Raw genomic sequence first — 20648 nt, forward strand, 5'->3', positions numbered from 1 at the left:
CCTGGAACAGACCCTGTATATAGCTACTGACCCTGGAACAGACCCTGTATATAACTACTGACCCTGTATATAGCTACTGACCCTGTATATCGCTACTGACCCTGTATATAACTACTGACCCTGTATATAGCTACTGACCCTGTATATCGCTACTGACCCTGTATATAGCTACTGACCCTGTATATCGCTACTGACCCTGTATATAGCTACTGACCCTGTATATCGCTACTGACCCTGTATATAGCTACTGACCCTGTATATAGCTACTGACCCTGTATATCGCTACTGGCCCTGTATATAGCTACTGACCCTGTATATAGCTACTGACCCTGTATATAGCTACTGACCCTGTATATCGCTACAGACCCTGTATACAGCTACTGAACCTGGAACAGACCCTGTCTATAGCTACTGACCCTGTATATAACTACTGACCCTGTATATAACTACTGACCCTGGAACTGACCCTGTATATAGCTACTGACCCTGGAACAGACCCTGTATATAACTACTGACCCTGTATATAACTACTGACCCTGTATATAGCTACTGACCCTGTATATAACTACTGACCCTGTATATAACTACTGACCCTGTATATAGCTACTGACCCTGTATATCGCTACTGACCCTGTATATAGCTACTGACCCTGTATATAGCTACTGACCCTGTATATAGCTACTGACCCTGTATATCGCTACAGACCCTGTATATCGCTACTGACCCTGTATACAGCTACTGAACCTGGAACAGACCCTGTCTATAGCTACTGACCCTGGAACTGACCCTGTATATAACTACTGACCCTGGAACTGACCCTGTATATAGCTACTGACCCTGGAACAGACCCTGTATATAACTACTGACCCTGGAACAGACCCTGTATATAGCTACTGACCCTGGAACTGACCCTGTATATAGCTACTGAACCTGGAACAGACCCTGTATATAGCTGAGGAACCTGGAACAGACCCTGTCTATAGCTGAGGAACCTGGAACAGACCCTGTCTATAGCTACTGACCTTGTATATAGCTACTGACCCTGTATATCGCTACTGACCCTGTATATAACTACTGACCCTGTATATAACTACTGACCCTGTATATAACTACTGACCCTGTATATAGCTACTGACCCTGTATATAACTACTGACCCTGTATATAACTACTGACCCTGTATATAACTACTGACCCTGTATATAACTACTGACCCTGTATATAACTACTGACCCTGTATATAACTACTGACCCTGTATATAACTACTGACCCTGTATATAACTACTGACCCTGTATATAACTACTGACCCTGTATATAACTACTGACCCTGTATATAGCTACTGACCCTGTATATAACTACTGACCCTGTATATAACTACTGACCCTGTATATAGCTACTGACCCTGTATATAACTACTGACCCTGTATATAACTACTGACCCTGTATATAACTACTGACCCTGTATATAGCTACTGACCCTGTATATAGCTACTGACCCTGTATATAGCTACTGACCCTGTATATAACTACTGACCCTGTATATAACTACTGACCCTGTATATAACTACTGACCCTGTATATAACTACTGACCCTGTATATAACTACTGACCCTGTATATAACTACTGACCCTGTATATAGCTACTGACCCTGGAACTGACCCTGTATATAACTACTGACCCTGTATATAACTACTGACCCTGTATATAACTACTGACCCTGTATATAACTACTGACCCTGTATATAACTACTGACCCTGTATATAGCTACTGACCCTGTATATAGCTACTGACCCTGTATATAGCTACTGACCCTGTATATAACTACTGACCCTGTATATAACTACTGACCCTGTATATAACTACTGACCCTGTATATAACTACTGACCCTGTATATAACTACTGACCCTGTATATAACTACTGACCCTGTATATAACTACTGACCCTGTATATAGCTACTGACCCTGGAACTGACCCTGTATATAACTACTGACCCTGTATATAACTACTGACCCTGTATATAACTACTGACCCTGTATATAACTACTGACCCTGTATATACAGTTGAAGTCGGAAGTTTAAATACACATAGGTTGAAATCATTAAAACTCATTTTTCAACCACTCCACCAATATCTTGTTAACAAACTATAGTTTTGTTTACAAACAGATTATTTCACCTATAATTCACTGTATCACAATTCCAGTGGATTAGACGTTTACATGCACTAAGTTGACAGTGCTTTTAAACAGCTTGGAAAATTCCAGAAAAATATGTCTTGGCTTTAGAAGCTTCTGAAAATTACATGTAAATTACATCATTTGAGTCAATTGGAGGTGTACCTGTGGATGTATATCAAGGCCTACCTTCAAAACTCAGTGCCTCTTTGCTTGACATCATGGGAAAATCAAAAGATATCAGCCAAGACCTCAGAAAAAAATTGTAGACCTCTACAAGTCGGGTTCTTGCTTGGGAGCAATTTCCAAACGCCTAAAGGTACTATGTTCATCTGTACAAACAATAGTACCCAACTATAAACACCATGGGACCACGCAGCCGTCACACCACTCAGGAAGGAGGCGCGTTCTGTCTCCTAGAGATGAACGTACTTTAGTGTGAAAAGTGCAAATCAATCCCAAAACAACAGCAAAGGACCTTGTGAAGATGCTGGAGGAAACAGGTACAAAAGTATCTATATCCACAGTATAATAAGTCCTATATCGACATAACCTGAAAGGCCGCTCAGCAAGGAAGAAGCTACTGCTCCAAAACCACCATAAAAAATCCAGACAACGGTTTGCAACTGCACATGGGGACAAAGATCGTACTTTTTGGAGAAATGTCCTCTGGTTTGATTTTTTTTTAAACTGTTTGGCCATAAAGCCATTGTTATGTTTGTAGGAAAAAGAGGGAGGCTTGCATGCCGAAGAACACCATCCCAAACGTGAAGCACGTGAGTGGCAGCATCAAGTTGTGGGGGTGCTTTGCTGCAGGAGAGACTGGTGCACTTCACAAAGTAGATGGCATCATGAGAAGGAAAATTATATCGATATATTGAAGCAACATCTCAAGACATCAGTCAGGAAGGTAAAGCTTGGTCGCAAATGGGTCTTCCAAATGGACAATGACCCCAAGCATACTTCTAAAGTTGTGGCAAAATGTCTTAAGGACAACAAAGTCAAGGTATTGGAGTGGCCATCACAAAGCCCTGACCTCAATCCTATAGGAAAATTGTTGGCAGAACTGAAAAAGTGTGTGTGCGCAAGGAAGCCTACAAACCTGACTCAGTTACACCAGCTCTGTAAGGAGGAATGGGCCAAAATTCACCCAACTTATTGTGGGGAGCTTGTGGAAGGCTACTCAAAATGTTTGACCCAAGTTAAACAATTTAAAGGCAATGCTACCAAATACTAATTGAGTGTGTGTAAAGTGTGTGTAAAGTTCTGAACCACTGGGAATGTGGTGTCCATGGTAAGACAAATTGTCTATAAATGGAGAAAGTTCAGCACTGTTGCTACTCTCCCTAGAGGTGGCCTTCCTGCAAAGGTGACTGCAAGAGCACAGTGCAGAATGCTCAATGAGGTGAAGAAGAATCTTAGAGTGTCAGCTAAAGACTTACAGAAATCTCTGGAACATAGATTTATAACATCTTTGTTGCCAAGTCTACGATACGTAAAATACTAAACCAGAATGGTGTTCATGGGAGGACACCACGGAAGAAGCCATTGCCGTCCAAAAAAAACTTTGCTGCACATCTGACCTTTGCAAAAGTGCACCTTGATGTTCCACAGGGCTACTGGCAATATATTCTGTGGACAGAAGAAACTACAGTTGAGTTGTTTGGAAAGAACACACAACACTATGTGTGGAGAAAAAAAGATACACCACACCAACATCAAAACCTCATCTCAACGGTACAGTATGGTGGAGGAAGCATCATGGTTTGGGTCTGCTTTGCTGCCTCAGTGCCTGGACAGCTTGCTACCATAGATGTAAAAATGAATTCCAAACTTTATCAAGAGATTTTGCAGGAGAATGTTACGCTATCTGTCTGCCAATTGAAGCTTAACAGAAGTTGATTGAAGCAACAGGGCAACGACCCAAAACACAGAAGTAAATCAACAACAGAATGGCTTCAAAAGAAGAAAATACGCCTACTGGAGTGGCCCAGTCAGAGTCCTGACCTCAACCCGATTGAGATGCTGTGGCATGACCTCAAGAGAGCAGTTCACACCAGACATCCCAAGAATATTGCTGAACTGGGGCCGGCAGGTAGCCTAGTGGTTAGCGCATTGGACTAGTAACCGAAAGATCGAATCCCTGAGGTGACGAGGTAAAAATCTGTCGTTCAGCCCCTGAACAGTTAACCCACTGTTCCTAGGCCGTCCTTGAAAATAATAATTTGTTCTTAAATAACTTGCCTAGTTAAATAAAGGTAAAATACATTTTAAAAATCATTTTTTGTAAAGAGGAATGGCCCAAAATTCCTTCTGATCCGCAACTACAGAAAACGTTTGGTTGAGGTAAAGCTGCCAAAGGAGGGTCAACCAGTTATTAAATCCAAGGGTTCACATACTTTTCCCACCCTGCACTGTTATTGTTTACACGGTGTGTTCAATAAAGACATGAAAACGCATGATTGTTGTGACCTAGATGAAGGTCAGATCAAATTTTATGACTAATTTATGCAGAAATCCAGGTAATTCCAAAGGGTTCACATACTTTGTCTTGACACTGTATTTACCTCCATCACTCCAGTATCCCTGCACATTGTAAATATGGTACTGGAACTGACCCTGTGTTTATAGCATGCTTAATTACTTTCTTCACATTTCTTCTGATTTCTCGTGTTTTTTAATCTAGCATTTCATTGTTTATTATTGCGATGCTGTATTTTTTAATTTGCAAGAAAGGCATTTTTCACTTGTGCATGTGAAATATATATATATTTTTAAATATACATCTCTGTTGATGTCACGTACATTCTGGAGCATCTGTCTGTCTGTCTGTCTGTCTGTCTGTCTGTCTGTCTGTCTGTCTGTATGTCTGTTTGTCTGTCTGTCAGTCTGTCTGTCTGTCTGTCTGTCTGTCTGGTTGCCTGCCTGCCTGCCTACCTGCATGCCTGTCTGCCTGCCTGCTTGCCTGCCTGTCTGTCTGTCTGTGTATTAATTGTCAAATTTAAGGCCATAGTGGCTTGTCGGCGTGCTGGCAGCATATAGCAGCAATTTGGTTGTCCATCAACAATTCGGCATAGCAAGTTTCTATGAAGGTCTGGTTATTAAATGGGTCAATACTTTCATCCACTCTCTGATTCATGACTTTATTCAGAGTTAAATGGTAATACGCTCCAAACCGCTCGGGTGACAAACAAGCGTTGTTGCCCTCCAATCAAACGTATATTCAAGTGGAGTAAATACACATTGAAAATGTAAAAAAAAAAAAAAAAAAACTGATGTATTATTAGCTAGCTACAGTGCAGGCTAACTCAAATGAGCTGCTAACATAGCTAGCTAGTTACAGTATCTAGACGACTTTACATATTGTATAGCTAGCTAGCTAAGTGAATTTAGATAGCACGCTAATATGAATTAAGGTAGCTGGTGATATCTAGATGTAAATATCAAAAGGCTCCTTAACAGCTTCTACCCCCAAGCCATAAGACAGAAAGACAGACAGACAGACAGACAGACAGACAGACAGACAGACAGACAGACAGACAGACAGACAGACAGACAGAGTCAGACAGATAGACAGAGAGAGAGAGAGACAGCGAGAGATAGGGGGTGGGGGAAAGCGAAAGAGAGAGAGAGAGAGAGAGAGAGACCACAGCAAAATCACTATCAGACCACAGCAAAATCACAGTCTACTTAAACAGAGCAATAATCATTCATGAGGCATCAAAGCCAAAGGAACTGAGCAACATTAAGAAATGCTATAGATGGAAGGAATGCAGTTTGGAAACCTACCAAAAAACAATTAGGCAACAACAAATTCAATCCCTTTTAGACAATTTCCTGGGTAAAACGTTCCGCTGTAATAGTGAAGGTGTAAACTTGGCAGTAGAAAATCTTAACAGTATATTTGACCTCTCAGCTTCCCTATCAAATCTAAAAATCTCAAATAGAAAACCGAAAAAAATTAACAATAATGACAAATGGTTTGATGAAGAATGCAAAAATCTAAGAAAGAAATTGAGAAACCTGTCCAACCAAAAACATAGAGACCCGGAAAACCTGAGTCTACGCCTTCACTATGGTGAATCACTAAAACAATACAGAAATACACTACGGAAAAAGAAGGAACAGCATGTCAGAAATCAGCTCAATGCAATTGAAGAATCCATAGACTCTAACCACTTCTGGGAAAATTGGAAAACACTAAACAAACAACAACAACAAGAATTATCTATCCAAAATGGAGATGTATGGGTAAACCACTTCTCCAATCTTTTTGGCTCTATAACAAAGAATAAAGAGCAAAAACATATACATGATCAAATACAGATCTTAGAATCAACTATTAAAGACTACCAGAACCCACTGGATTCTCCAATTACATTGAATGAGTTACAGGACAAAATAAAAACCCTCCAACCCAAAAAGGCCTGTGGTGTTGATGGTATCCTCAATGAAATGATCAAATATACAGACAACAAATTCCAATTGGCTATACTAAAACTCTTTAACATCATACTTAGCTCTGGCATCTTCCCCAATATTTGGAACCAAGGACTGATCACCCCAATCCACAAAAGTGGAGACAAATTTGACCCCAACAACTACCGTGGAATATGTGTCAACAGTAACCTTGGGAAAATCCTCTGCATTATTATTAACAGCAGACTCGTACATTTCCTCAATGAAATCAATGTACTGAGCAAATGTCAAATTGGCTTTTTACCAAATTACCGTACAACAGACCATGTATACACCCTGCACACCCTAATTGACAACCAAACAAACCAAAACAAAGGCAAAGTCTTCTCATGCTTTGTTGATTTCAAAAAAGCCTTCGACTCAATCTGGCATGAGGGTCTGCTATACAAACTGATGGAAAGTGGTGTTGGGGGTAAAACATACGACATTATAAAATCCATGTACACAAACAACAAGTGTGCGGTTAAAATTGGCAAAAAACACACACATTTCTTCACACAGGGTCGTGGGGTTAGACAGGGATGCAGCTTAAGCCCCACCCTCTTCAACATATATATCAACGAATTGGCGCGGGCACTAGAAAAGTCTGCAGCACCCGGCCTCCCCCTGCTAGAATCCGAAGTCAAATGTCTGCTGTTTGCCGATGATCTGGTGCTTCTGTCACCAACCAAGGAGGGCCTACAGCAGCACCTAGATCTTATGCACAGATTCTGTCAGACCTGGGCCCTGACAGTAAATCTCAGTAAGACCAAAATAATGGTGTTCCAAAAAAGGTCCAGTCACCAGGACCACAAATACAAATTCCATCTAGACACTGTTGCCCTAGAGCACACAAAAAACTATACATACCTTGGCCTAAACATCAGCGCCACAGGTAACTTCCACAAAGCTGTGAACGATCTGAGAGACAAGGCAAGAAGGGCATTCTATGCCATCAAAAGAAACATTTCAACATACCAATTAGGATTTGGCTAAAAATACTTGAATCAGTCATAGAGCCCATTGCCCTTTATGGTTGTGAGGTCTGGGGTCCGCTCACCAACCAAGACTTCACAAAATGGGACAAACACCAAATTGAGACTCTGCACGCAGAATTCTGCAAAAATATCCTCCGTGTACAACGTAGAACACCAAATAATGCATGCAGAGCAGAATTAGGCCGATACCCACTAATTATCAAAATCCAGAAAAGAGCCGTCAAATTCTACAACCACCTAAAAGGAAGTGATTCACAAACCTTCCATAACAAAGCCATCACCTACAGAGAGATGAACCTGGAGAAGAGTCCCCTAAGCAAGCTGGTCCTGGGGCTCTGTTCACAAACACAATCACACCCTACAGAGCCCCAGGACAACAGCACAATTAGACCCAACCAAATCATGAGAAAACAAAAAGATAATTACTTGACACATTGGAAAGAATTAACAAAAAAACAGAGCAAACTAGAATGCTATTTGGCCCTAAACAGAGAGTACACAGCGGCAGAATACCTGACCACTGTGACTGACCCAAAATTAAGGAAAGCTTTGACTATGTACAGACTCAGTGAGCATAGCCTTGCTATTGAGAAAGGCCGCCGTAGGCAGACATGGCTCTCAAGAGAAGACAGGCTATGTGCTCACTGCCCACAAAATGAGGTGGAAACTGAGCTGCACTTCCTAACCTCCTGCCCAATGTATGACCACATTAGAGATACATATTTCCCTCAGATTACACAGATCCACAAAGAATTCGAAAACAAATCCAAATTTGAAAAACTCCCATATCTACTGGGTGAAATTCCACAGTGTGCCATCACAGCAGCAAGATTTGTGACCTGTTGCCACGAGAAAAGGGCAACCAGTGAAGAACACACACCATTGTAAATACAACCCATATTTATGCGTATTTATTTTATCTTGTGTCCTTTAACCATTTGTATATTGTTAAAACACTGTATATATATATATATATATATATATATATATATATATATAATATGACATTTGTAATGTCTTTACTGTTTTGAAACCTCTGTATGTGTAATGTCTACTGTTAATTTTTGTTGTTTTTCACTTTATATACTCACTTTGTATGTTGTCTACCTCACTTGCTTTGGCAATGTTAACACATGTTTCCCATGCCAATAAAGCCCTTGAATTGAATTGAATTGAATTGAATTGAATTGAGAGAGAGAGAAAGAGAGAGATCGCGAGAGATAGGGGGTGGGGGAAAGCGAAAGAGAGAGAGAGAGAGAGTGGGGGGAGAGATCAGAGAAAGAGAGAGACAGAGAGAGAGACAGAGAGAGAGAGAGAGAGAGAGACTGACACAGAACCGCAGATAGACAGATAGTGAAAAGGGAGTGAGATTATTTCATGAGGCTATATCGTCCATCTTGTCTGCCTCCCCACCATGTCAACACTGTTCTCTCTGTGTGTGTCCTTACATGGCTGGAAAACTCAATTTCTGTTAGTCTGTCAGACCTCGCTGTCTGCACTGTCTTAGACTGAGATGAAGGATGACAAAATACTACAGTAACCTCCGACTTCCTCAGGATGTATATCTGTGTGGAATAGCAGTACACTATAGTCTCCTACCTCTTTCTGGTGGTATGTGATGGCCAGTCTGAATCTAGTCAGGTCGTAGGCTATCCAGAAGGCCAAAGTTAGTTACTTTAAAGAGCAGTTCTCTCTCTGTAGGTCTAAACACAAGAAGTTCCGGAAAACGGTTAAAGACCTGGAGAATAAACCCTCCTCCTCATAGCTGCTCATGTCCCTTAATGGTGATGATGTGGTATTTACTGACAAGAAGCACATGGCTGAGCTCTTCAAAACTTCTTAGTGCTAGTTCCCTTTTTTCTCCACTTCCTGTCTGAATGACATGCCCAAATAAACTGCCTATAGCTCAGGTCCTGAAGCCAGGATATGCATATAGTTGGTACCATTGGAAATAAAACACTTTGAAGTTTGAAGAAATGTTAAAGTAATGTTGGAGACTATAACACAATAGATGTGGTAGGAGAAAATCCAAATAAATTCTTTTAGAAATGCAAGAGATAGGTCATATTGAAAATTAGCTCCCAGGATGCAATTCCTATGGCTTCCACAGGGTTTCAGCAGTCTATGGTCAAGGTTTTCAGGCTTGTAACTTGCAAAACGAATTAGAAATAACAGTTTTATTAAAAGGACACAGTCTTAGAAATGTGTGTTTGCATGCGCCATGAAGACATTACGCACCTGCTAAAATTGGTTTCCTATTGAACACACTTCTTTCTGAAACAAATATTATAGTTTGATTACATTTTAGGATATCTGAGGAGTAAATATAAACGTATTTTGACTTGCTGAAACAAAGTTTAGGGGTAGATTTTCGCATTCCTTTCTCTGCAAGTTGAATGAGTTGATTAGTCAAATTGATGGCGCCAACTAAAATGACTTTTTTGGGATATAAAGAAGGATTTTTTCTAACAAAACTAAACTACATGTTATAGCTGGGACCCTTTGGATGAGAAATCAGAGGAAGATTTTCAAAAAGTAAGTCAAAATGTAATCTTTATATGTGAATGTATGAAACCTGTGCCGGTGGAAAAATATTTTGACCTGGGGCGCCGTCCTCAAACAATGGCATGGCATGTTTTCTCTGTAATTGCTACTGTAAATCAAACAGTGCAGTTAGACTAACAAGAATTTAAGCTTTCAGCAAATATAAGACACTTATGACACTTATGACACCTAAATGTTTAAAATCCATAATATTTATGATTATTTATTTGAATTGCACGCCCTCCAGTTTCACCGGAAAGTGTCCCGCTGGTGGGACACCGATCCTTAATTAATCACCACTTCTATAAGTCAAGATTCCTATTTGACTCAGCCACACCTCATTCCTGTCCAGCACTTCCTCTTCTCCCAGCACTTGCTCTTCTCCCAGCCCTTCTAATCCGACTAGCCCGGCTGCTCCTCCCACTTTTTCCACCTGCCCCGCTACAAAGTTTCTCACTGAGTCTGAGGTGCTAAAGAAGCTCCTTGAACTTGCACTCAAAAAAACATATTGTTGAGATGGTTTAGATACTTTAAGGTTACAGCCCCTATCATCTTAACCTTTTTAACCTGTTTCTCCTGGGAGGTTCCCAGTGCTTGGAAGGCAGCCACGTCGCCTCCTTCATTTAAAGGGGAGATCAAGCTGATCCTAACTGTTATAGGCCAATGTATATCTTGTCCTGTTTAGCAAAAGTGTTGGAAAAAAACTTGTCAATAATCAACTGACTGGCTTTCTTGATGTCTATAGTATACTCTCTGGTATGTACTCAGGTTAGGGATGTGTCACTGTAACCTTAAAGGTTCTAAATGATGTCACCACTCTGCTCTAAGCAATGCTGCTTATTTTTATTGACTTGGTCAAAGCTTTTGATACGGTAGACCATTCCATTCTTGTGAGCCGGCTAAGGAGTATTGGTGTCTCTGAGGGGCCTTTGGTCTGGTTTGTTAACTACCTCTCTCAAAGAGTGCAGTGTATGAAGTCAGAACATCTGCTGTCTCAGCCACTGCCAGTCACCAAGGGAGTACCCCAAGGCTTGATCCTAGGCCACAAACTCTTCTCAATTTACATCAACAACATACAGTGCATTCAGAAAGCATTCAGAGCCCTTGACGTTTTCCACATTTTGTTACGTTACTGTATTCTAAAATTGATTAAATAGTCCCCCCCCCCCCCTCATCAATCTACACACAATACCCCACAATGACAAAGCAAAAACAAGTTTAATTATTTTTTTCTCATTTATAAAATAACCCCCCCCCCCCCCCCCCGGAAATATGACATTTACATAAGTATTCAGACCCTTTATTCAGTACCAGAGTCTTCTTGGGTATTATGCTACAAGCTTGTGACACCTGTATTTGGGGAGTTTCTCCCATTCTTGTCTGCAGATCCTCTCAAGCTCTGTCAGGTTGGATGGGGAGTGTCGCTGCACAGCTATTTTCAGTTCTCTCCAGAGATGTTCGATCGAGTTCAAGTCCGGGCTCTCAGAGTCCTTTAGGTGCCTTTTGGCAAACTCCAAGTGGGCTGTCATGTGCCACTTACTGAGGAGTGGCTTCTGTCTGACCACTCTTCATAAAGGCCTTATTAGTGGAGTGCTACAGAGATGGATGTCCTTCTGGACAGTTCTCCTATCTCCACAGAGGAACTCTGGAGCTCTGTCAGAGTGCCCTTCTCCCCCGATTGCTCAGTTTGGCTCGGGAACTCTACGGACAATTTCTTCCACCTGTCAACTGTGGGACCTTATGGGGTATTGTGTGTAGATGAACTAAATAACTGTTAGCTTCATCCATTTTAGAATAAGGCTGTAACACAACAACATTTGGAAAAAGTCCAGAATGATGAATACTTTCCGAATGCACTGTAGCTCAGGCAGTAGGAAGCTTTCTCTACCCTTAACGTTCTGAAAACCTCCAAAACGAAGGTAATGTGGTTCGGTAAGAATGCCCTGGCCGCCTTTTTGGTGTGATTACTACTGCTGAGAGTTTAGCGCTTGACATAGTCACCTTACATCTTTTACATCACTTCCTGTTGAATGCGGAACGAGGAAGAGCTTGGTTTTGTTTGTTTGAAAAGTTTGTTGCTTGAAAGTGTATTGGAAAGCTCTACCGACCAAGGACGGGTGTGAGGAGCTATTTGGTGTCACAGCTAGCCTAGCTGCATATCAACCTAGCAGGGTTTTCTTGAACGCAGCTCGGGACGCGGTTAGCCATTGTGGCTGGGACTGTGGATTGTCCTGGGTTTGTGGCTGTCTAGACCCCTGCCGTTTGATGTTTTCAATCTTTGCAGTAACCTGCCCTGTCTGGAACTGCGAGGAGTAACAGCGTAACCTACAATTTTAGCTACCATGACAAAGACCAAAGCCGGTGGGAGTACCGTTGAGACACAGTGGTGTCACACGTGAAGGATGTTTTAAACAAACAAAAAGAGACCTAAAAGCAGTTGTTAGTACAACAAGACAATAGCTTCAAGTGTTTTCTCCAAATACTGAATGGACGACCAGACCAGAGAGGTCGAGGACCTGAAGAACAGTTTGCAGTTCTCCTAGGGTTAGCTCGATGAGTTGAAACAGGAGAACAGCAAGATGACAGCAATCTGTAAGTCATTGAGAGAGGACATCAGTTCTGTGTGTGCATCCATGATCACAATGACAGATAAATCAGACTATCTCAAGGGACCATCAAGAAGGAACAACATGGTTGCGGACAGAACTGCAGAATCTCCACATGAGACGTGAATAGAGTCTGAGGACAAAGTGAGGGAAAAGATCTCTGAGAAATTGAAGACAGACCACAGGAAGATTGAGGTGGAGCGCGCCCACAGGTCTGGAAAACCCACCACCGGCCCAGGTGATAGGCCCAGGCCAATAGTGGTCAAGTTCCTGACATTCAAAGACAAGGTAGCTGTTCTGGAAAGAGCCAAGAACTTGAGAGGAACGTATATCTTCCTCAACAAGAACTATCCTGAAGCTGTGCACCAGAAGAGGATATAACTGATCCCAGCCATGAAATCTGCCAGAGCGCATCTGGTCTGATGCGATTAATGAGAAGCATCCAGACGCTGAGTTTATGAAATTGCTTCTTCCAATTATTGATGAACATGCACCTGTTATTAAGAAACTGACTTTTAGAACTGTTAAGGCTCCATGGATCGATGAGGAATTGAAAAACGGTATGGTTGAAAGAGATGGGGCGAAATGAGTGGCTAATAAGACTGGCTGCACATCCGACTGGCTGACTTACTGCACATCTGACTGGCTGACTTACTGCACATCTGACTGGCTGACTTACTGCAAATTGAGAAATGATGTAACTAGACTCAACAAAAAGAAGAAGAAACTGTATTTAGAGAGCAATGAAACAAAGAATGATGGAAAACACGTTGGAGTACTTTTCCTGCTGTGTTCCGGTCGAATTGGACCGATTTACAAGTTTTCTCTCTGAAAAATGTAGTTAATTTAATCTGATTGTCATCAGGTTCCATGAGTTTGTCCATACAGGGCATCTGAACACACAAAATAAATGTTGATGATTTCCATAAAATTGTGTGTGTTTTATTTAACTTTTGTACACATGTGGGTGTAGATGTGGGTCAAAAATGACCGGGTCTGTCACGCCCTGACCTTAGAGATCCTTTTTTATTTCTCTAGTTTGGTTTGGTCAGGGCGTGAGTTGGGGTAGGCATTCTATGTTTTGTGTTTCTATGATTTTCTATTTCTACGTTTTGGCCGGCTATGGTTCTCAATCAGGGACAGCTGTCTATCGTTGTCTCTGATTGGGAACCATACTTAGGTACCCTTTTTTCCCACCTGTGTTTGTGGGAAGTTAACTTTGTTTGATGGCACAGAGCCTTATAAGCTTCACGGTTTGTTTTGTATTGTTTATTGTTTCGTCGGCGTCATTTCTTAAATAATGTCAAATGTGCGCTGACCACGCTGCACCTTGGTCCTCATCCTTCAACAGCCGTGACAGGGTAATTAGAAATGAATGGGTGAGACTACAATTAGTGTATAACATTGAGTTCAGGCACATGCCCATTCATCAGATGGTCACCACACTCCCCTTCTTGGCTTCCACAGGAACCTTTCCCCAATAGAATCTTTCCCCCATGGGAACCACACCTGTTGGCATTCTCACAAACAATCGCAACATTATTTCAATAATATATAGAACTCTTCTCACAGCTCTGGTATATAAAGCTTTTTTGAGGCCTTGATCACAATTCATTCTGTGGCAGCACAATGACCAAATGATATACTGTATGTGAGGCTCTTGATCATATCTTTGATCATGACACTGGTGAGGAGGAGAGAGTCCTTGTTAAACTTTGACTCAAAGTAGTCTGTGATAAATATCACAATACATTTCATGTGAGTATTTGTTTTAGTCAAAATAATCCATACATTGTGCTTTTTTTTACTCAAAAACGAGTTGTATGAGCTCAGGTCAATGAGGTCTACAGGACATAAATAGCAAATAGAAGTTCTAAACTTGTAATGTTCACAAGAACTTATGTTGATAAAAAGATCTAACACAACATTAGGCGATAATATATGTATTATTATGGATTTATAACCAGCTATAATGGGGCGGTCATTTTGGACCGGGAACACAGAATGAATTCACATCAAACGAACACAACAGGAGGGTTAAATTAAATTATGGGCAGAAAGACAAGTTCAACTCCATCTTTCATCAAATCAGATGGCTTATTCATCACAAAACCATTTGATGTTTCCAATTATTTTATTTCATTGGCAAAGTGGACAGACGTAGGCAGGAAATGCCAATAACGAAGAGTGAGCAATTGTTTACATGCATAAAAAAAAAATGTAAGAAAAGCATAAAGTGGAAGTTTGAATTTTGTAATGTTAGTGTGGGAGAGGTGGAAAAAAATATTGTTATCGATCAAAAATGACAAACCTCCTGGCATTGGCAACCTAGATGGAAAGCTACTGAGGATGAGAGCTGACTGTATTGCCACTTCCATCATATTTTAATTATAATCTGAGCCTAGAGGAAAGTATTTGTCCTCAGGTCTGGAAGGAGCCAAAGTAATTCCGCTACCCAAGAGTGGTAAAGCGGCCTTTACTGGTTCTAACAGCAGACCTATAAGCTTGCTGCCAGCTCTTAGCAACCTGTTGGAAAACATTGTGTTATACCAAATACAATGCTATTTCTCTGTAAATAAATTAACAACAGACTTTCAGCATGCTAATAGAGAATGGCACTCATCATGTACTGCACTGACACAAATGACTGATGATTGGTTGAAGAAATTGATAATAAGAATATTGTGGGAGCTGTACTGTTATAATTCAGTGAACCCTTTAATATTATTGACCATAACCTGCTGTTTAAAAAACATGTGTTGTGGCTTTTCAACATCTGCCATATTGTGGATTCAGAGCTATCTTTCTAATAAAACTCAAAGGGGTTTCTTTAATGGAAGCTTCTCTAATGTTAAACATGTAAAGTGTGGTGTACCACAGGGCAGCTCTTTGGGCCCTCTACTCTTTTCTATTGTTTACCAATGACCTGCCGCTGGCATTAAACAAAGCATGTGTGTCCATGTATACTGTTGATTCAACCACATACGCATCAGCAACCACAGCTAATGAAGTCACTGAAACCCTTATGTAGTGTTGTGGTCTCTCTCGTCATGTAGTGCTGTGGTCTCTCTCTTTATGTAGTGTTGTGGTCTCTCTCTTTATGTAGTGTTGTGGTCTCTTTATGTAGTTGTGTGGTCTCTATTTATGTAATTTTGTGGTGTATCTCTTGTCGTGATGTATTAGCGTAGTACTGTAGTGTATTTGTGTAGTACTGTAGTGTGTTAGTGTAGTGCAGTACTGTAGTGTGGTCGTGTAGTACTATAGTAGTGTAGTACTGTAGTAGTGTAGTACTGTACTAGTGTAGTGCTGTTGTGGTGTTATGTAGTACTGTAGTAGTGTAGTATTGTAGTGTAGTAATTTAGCAGTGCAGTGTAGTAGTGTAGTAGTGTAGTATTGTAGTGTAGTACTGTAGCAGTGCAGTGTAGTACTGTAGTAGTGTAGTATTGTAGTGTAGTACTGTAGCAGTGCAGTGTAGTAGTGTAGTAGTGTAGTATAGTGGTGTAGCAGGGTAGTGTAGTACTGTCGTAGTGTAGTAGAGTGTAGTACTGTAGTAGTGTAGTAGTAGTGTAGTAGTGTAGTATAGTGGTGTAGCAGGGTAGTGTAGTACTGTCGTAGTGTAGTAGAGTGTAGTACTGTAGTAGTGTAGTAGTAGTGTAGTAGTGTAGTATAGTGGTGTAGCAGGGTAGTGTAGTACTGTCGTAGTGTAGTAGAGTGTAGTACTGTAGTAGTGTAGTCGTAGTGTAGTAGAGTGTAGTACTGTCGTAGTGTAGTAGAGTGTAGTACTGTAGTAGTGTAGTAGTAGTGTAGTAGTGTAGTATAGTGGTGTAGCAGGGTAGTGTATTACTGTCGTAGTGTAGTAGAGTGTAGTGCTGTAGTAGTGTAGTCGTAGTGTAGTATTGTAGTGTAGTACTGTAGCAGTGCATTGTAGTAGTGTAGTAGTGTAGTATAGTGGTGTAGCAGGGTAGTGTAGTACTATCGTAGTGTAGTAGAGTGTAGTGCTGTAGTAGTGTAGTAGTAGTGTGTATATATACACTGAACAAAAATATAAATGCAACACGCAACAATGTCAACGATGTTACTGAGTTACAGTTGGTATATGGAAATGAGTCAATTGAAATAAATTCAGTAGGCCCTAATCTATGGATTTCACATGACTGGGCAGGGGCTCAGCCATGGGTGGGCCTTGAAGGGCATAGGCCCACCAACGGGGGAGCCAGGCCCAGCCAATCAGAATGAGTTTTTCACCACAAAAGGGCTTCATTACAGACAGAAATAATCCTCAATTCCATCAACTGTCCGGGTGGATGGTCTCAGACGATCTCGCAGGTAAAGAAGCTGGATGTGGAGGTCCTGTACTGGCGTGGTTATACGTGGTGTGTGGTTGTGAGGCCAGTTGGACATACTGCCAAATTCTCTAAAACGACGGCTTATGGTAGAGAAATGAACCTTCAGTTCTCTGGCAACAGCTGTGGTATACATTCCTGCAGTCAGCATTGCCGATTGCACGCTCCCTCAAAACTTGAGACATCTGTGGAATTGTGTTGCGTGACAAAACTGCCTTTTAATTGTCCCAAGCACAAGGTGCACCTGTGTCATGATCATGCTGTTTAATCATCTTTTGGGTATACCACACCTGTTAGGTGGATGGATTATCTTGGCAAATCACAAATTCTCACCAACAGCGATGTAAAGAAATGTGTGCACAACATTTGAGAGAAATAAGGTTTTTGTGAGTAATGACAATCTCTGGTATCTTTGATTTCAGCTCATGAAACCAACACTTTACATGTTGCTTTATATTTGTGTTCAGTGTAGTGTAAAATCCTATCTCCTTCCAGTGGTATTTAACAGACAGTTTGAGTCTAGCCAGGTCGTTGTGTGTAGTGTAGTAGTGTAGTAGTGTAGTAGTGTAGTAGTGTGTAGTGTAGTAGTGTAGTAGTGTAGTAGTGTAGTAGTGTGTATAGTGTAAACTCCTACCTCCTTCCAGTGGTATTTAACAGACAGTTTGAGTCTAGCCAGGTCGTTGTGTGTAGTGTAGTAGTGTGTAGTGTAGTAGTGTAGTAGTGTAGTAGTGTAGTAGTGTAGTAGTGTAGTAGTGTGTAGTAGTGTGTAGTGTAGTAGTGTGTAGTAGTGTGTAGTGTAGTAGTGTGTACTAGTGTGTAGTGTAGTAGTGTGTAGTAGTGTGTAGTGTAGTAGTGTAGTAATGTGTATAGTATAAACTCCTACCTCTTTCTGGTGGTATTTAATAGCCAGTTTGAGTCTAGCCAGGTCATTGTGTGTAGGGTAGTTGTGTGTAGTGTAGTAGTGTGTAGTGTAGTAGTGTAGTAGTGTGTAGTAGTGTAGTAGTGTGTATAGTATAAACTCATACCTCTTTCTGGTGGTATTTAATAGCCAGTTTGAGTCTAGCCAGGTCGTTGTTTCCCTCCTCCTCCAGCAGGTTGATGTCGTCTCTGTAGTTCAGGATCATCTCCAGCTCTCTGGAGCTCCTGGTCTGATCCAGAAGGTCTTTAGCAAACTGCTTACACTGTTGGGATAACTCCTCATACTCCGACTTAAACTCATTCTCCACCTGGGGTAAAGGGAGCGCAGAGTATATTAATTCATTCATTCAATGAAAAAACCCAGGGCCCATCAAAGATCATCATAAGATTAGCTTGGAGTGGAAGGGATCTTAATTTACTCAACCAACGAACCACCCGGCGAGCCAGCCTATCAGCCAGCCTTCTTCTTCTTCTTCTTCTATGAGGATTAACGGCGGTTGGCATCCAATTTGTTGTATTACCGCCACCTACTAGACCGGAGTACAACTCCCTTACACTTCATAGATAAAATGTAATAAATAAATACCTTACCATCTAGCACTACACTTTCAAAATGATATAACATGAACACCTACGTTACTCCACGAACTAAATGTATGTATTCCTCATGTCATTATCCCATTTAACACATCCTGTCACTCTTCTGATGTCAAGTCTCTGCAGCTGCCACCACAACCTCAATTTTCTGCAACGTCAGTTCCATCCCTGCAGTACTCGTGATAACCATTGCTATAAATGATAAATATCCAATCTTAGTAAATCTTACATATCACTTTTTGGCCTATCCCTCTGTACAGGTACATATCTATTACTCATCTACCACTCATCTCAGGATCCCGCCCCCTTGACCCATCTTCCTCTACTTTCTTCACTGCCTCAGCATATGTCAACTTCTGGTCTTCTCTAACCCTGGAAACTTCAACCTGCTTCTCTCTCGCACGGGACGTTTCTGATCCCCAGCTCCATGGGCACCCCTACAATTAACACATTCCATTACTTTCCCCAATGCTACACATTCCTTTGTCTAAATGCCCTTCTGCACATTTCTCACTCCTTGGACCCTCCCTCCTACACACTGCTGCCACATGCCCATAAGCTGTAACATCGTAATGTATTAGGCACATACGCTCATACAGGATAACTTATATACAGTTGAAGTCGGAAGTTTACATACACTTAGGTTGAAATCATTAAAACCCGTTTTTCAACCACTCCACCAATTTCTTGTTAACAAACTAGTTTTGGCAAGTCGGTTAGGACGTCTACTTTGTGCTTGACACAATTCATTTTTCCAACAATTGTTTACAGACAGATTATTTCACTTATTTCACACTGTATCACAATTCCAGTGGATCAGAAGTTTACATACACTGTGCCTTTAAACAGCTTGGAAAATTCCAGAAAACGATGTCATGGCTTTAGAAGCTTCTGATAGGCTAATTGACATAATTTGAGTCAATTGGAGGTGTACCTGTGGATATATTTCAAGGCCTACCTTCAAACTCAGTGCCTCTTTGCTTGACATCATGGGAAAATCAAAATATATCAGCCAAGACCTCAGAAAAAACATTGTAGGCCTCTACAAGTCTGGTTCTTGCTTGGGAGCAATTTTCAAATGCCTAAAGGTACCACGTTCATCTGTACAAACAACAGTACCCAAGTATAAACACCATGGACCACGCAGCCGTCATACCGCTCAGGAAGGAGACGCATTCTGTCTCCTAGAAAAGGAACGTACATTGGTGCAAAAAGTGCAAATCAATCCCAGAACAACAGCAAAGGACCTTGTGAAGATGCTGGAGGAAAAAGGTACAAAAGTATCTATATCCACAGTAAAACAAGTCCGACATTGACAAAACCTGAAAGGCTCCTCAGCAAGGAAGAAGCCACTGCAAAAAATCCAGACAACGGTTTGCAACTGCATATGGGGACAAAGGTCATACTTTCTGGAAAAATGTCTTCTGGTTTGCAAAAAAAAGAACTGTTTGGCCATAAAGCCATTGTTATGTTTGGAGGAAAAAGGGGGAGGCTTGCAAGCCGAAGAACACCATCCCAACCGTGAAGCACGTGGGTTGCATCATCATGTTGTGGAGGTGCTTTGCTGCAGGAGAGACTGGTGCACTTCACAAAATAGATGGCATCATGAGAATGAAAATTACGTGGCTATATTGAAACAACATCTCAAGACATCAATCAGGAAGGTAAATCTTGGTCGCAAATGGGTCTTCCAAATGAACAACTACCCCAAGCATACTTCTAAAGTTGTGGCAAAATGGCTTAACCTCACTAGGGTATGTGGGTCCCACCTGGCCAACATCCAGTGAGATTGCAGAGCGTCAATTTCAAATACAGAAATACTCATTATAAAAATTCAGAAAACAAAACATATTTTACATAGGTTTAAAGACTAACTTCTTGTGAATCGAAACACGTTGTCAGATTTAAAAATTGCTTTACGGCGAAAGCATACCTTACGAATATTTGAGAACATAGCCCAGCAGACAAATCATTACAAACAGTAACCAGCCATGTAGAAGAGTT

The 20648-nt window shown here is 41.2% G+C and overlaps 1 protein-coding gene across 1 annotated transcript in view; it reads right to left on the reverse strand.

Moving 5' to 3' along the window:
* Positions 1 to 20648, reverse strand: part of trpc4a (transient receptor potential cation channel, subfamily C, member 4a) — a 134186-nt gene that overhangs the window by 45070 nt on the left and 68468 nt on the right. The window contains exon 6 of the mRNA XM_036967725.1: positions 18155 to 18355. Coding sequence (XP_036823620.1) covers positions 18155 to 18355 — 201 coding nt within the window. The remainder of the gene's footprint in view (positions 1 to 18154; positions 18356 to 20648) is intronic.

The sequence above is a fragment of the Oncorhynchus mykiss genome, chromosome Y (assembly GCF_013265735.2).
Source record: "Oncorhynchus mykiss isolate Arlee chromosome Y, USDA_OmykA_1.1, whole genome shotgun sequence".
Classification (NCBI taxonomy): Eukaryota; Metazoa; Chordata; class Actinopteri; order Salmoniformes; family Salmonidae; genus Oncorhynchus; species Oncorhynchus mykiss.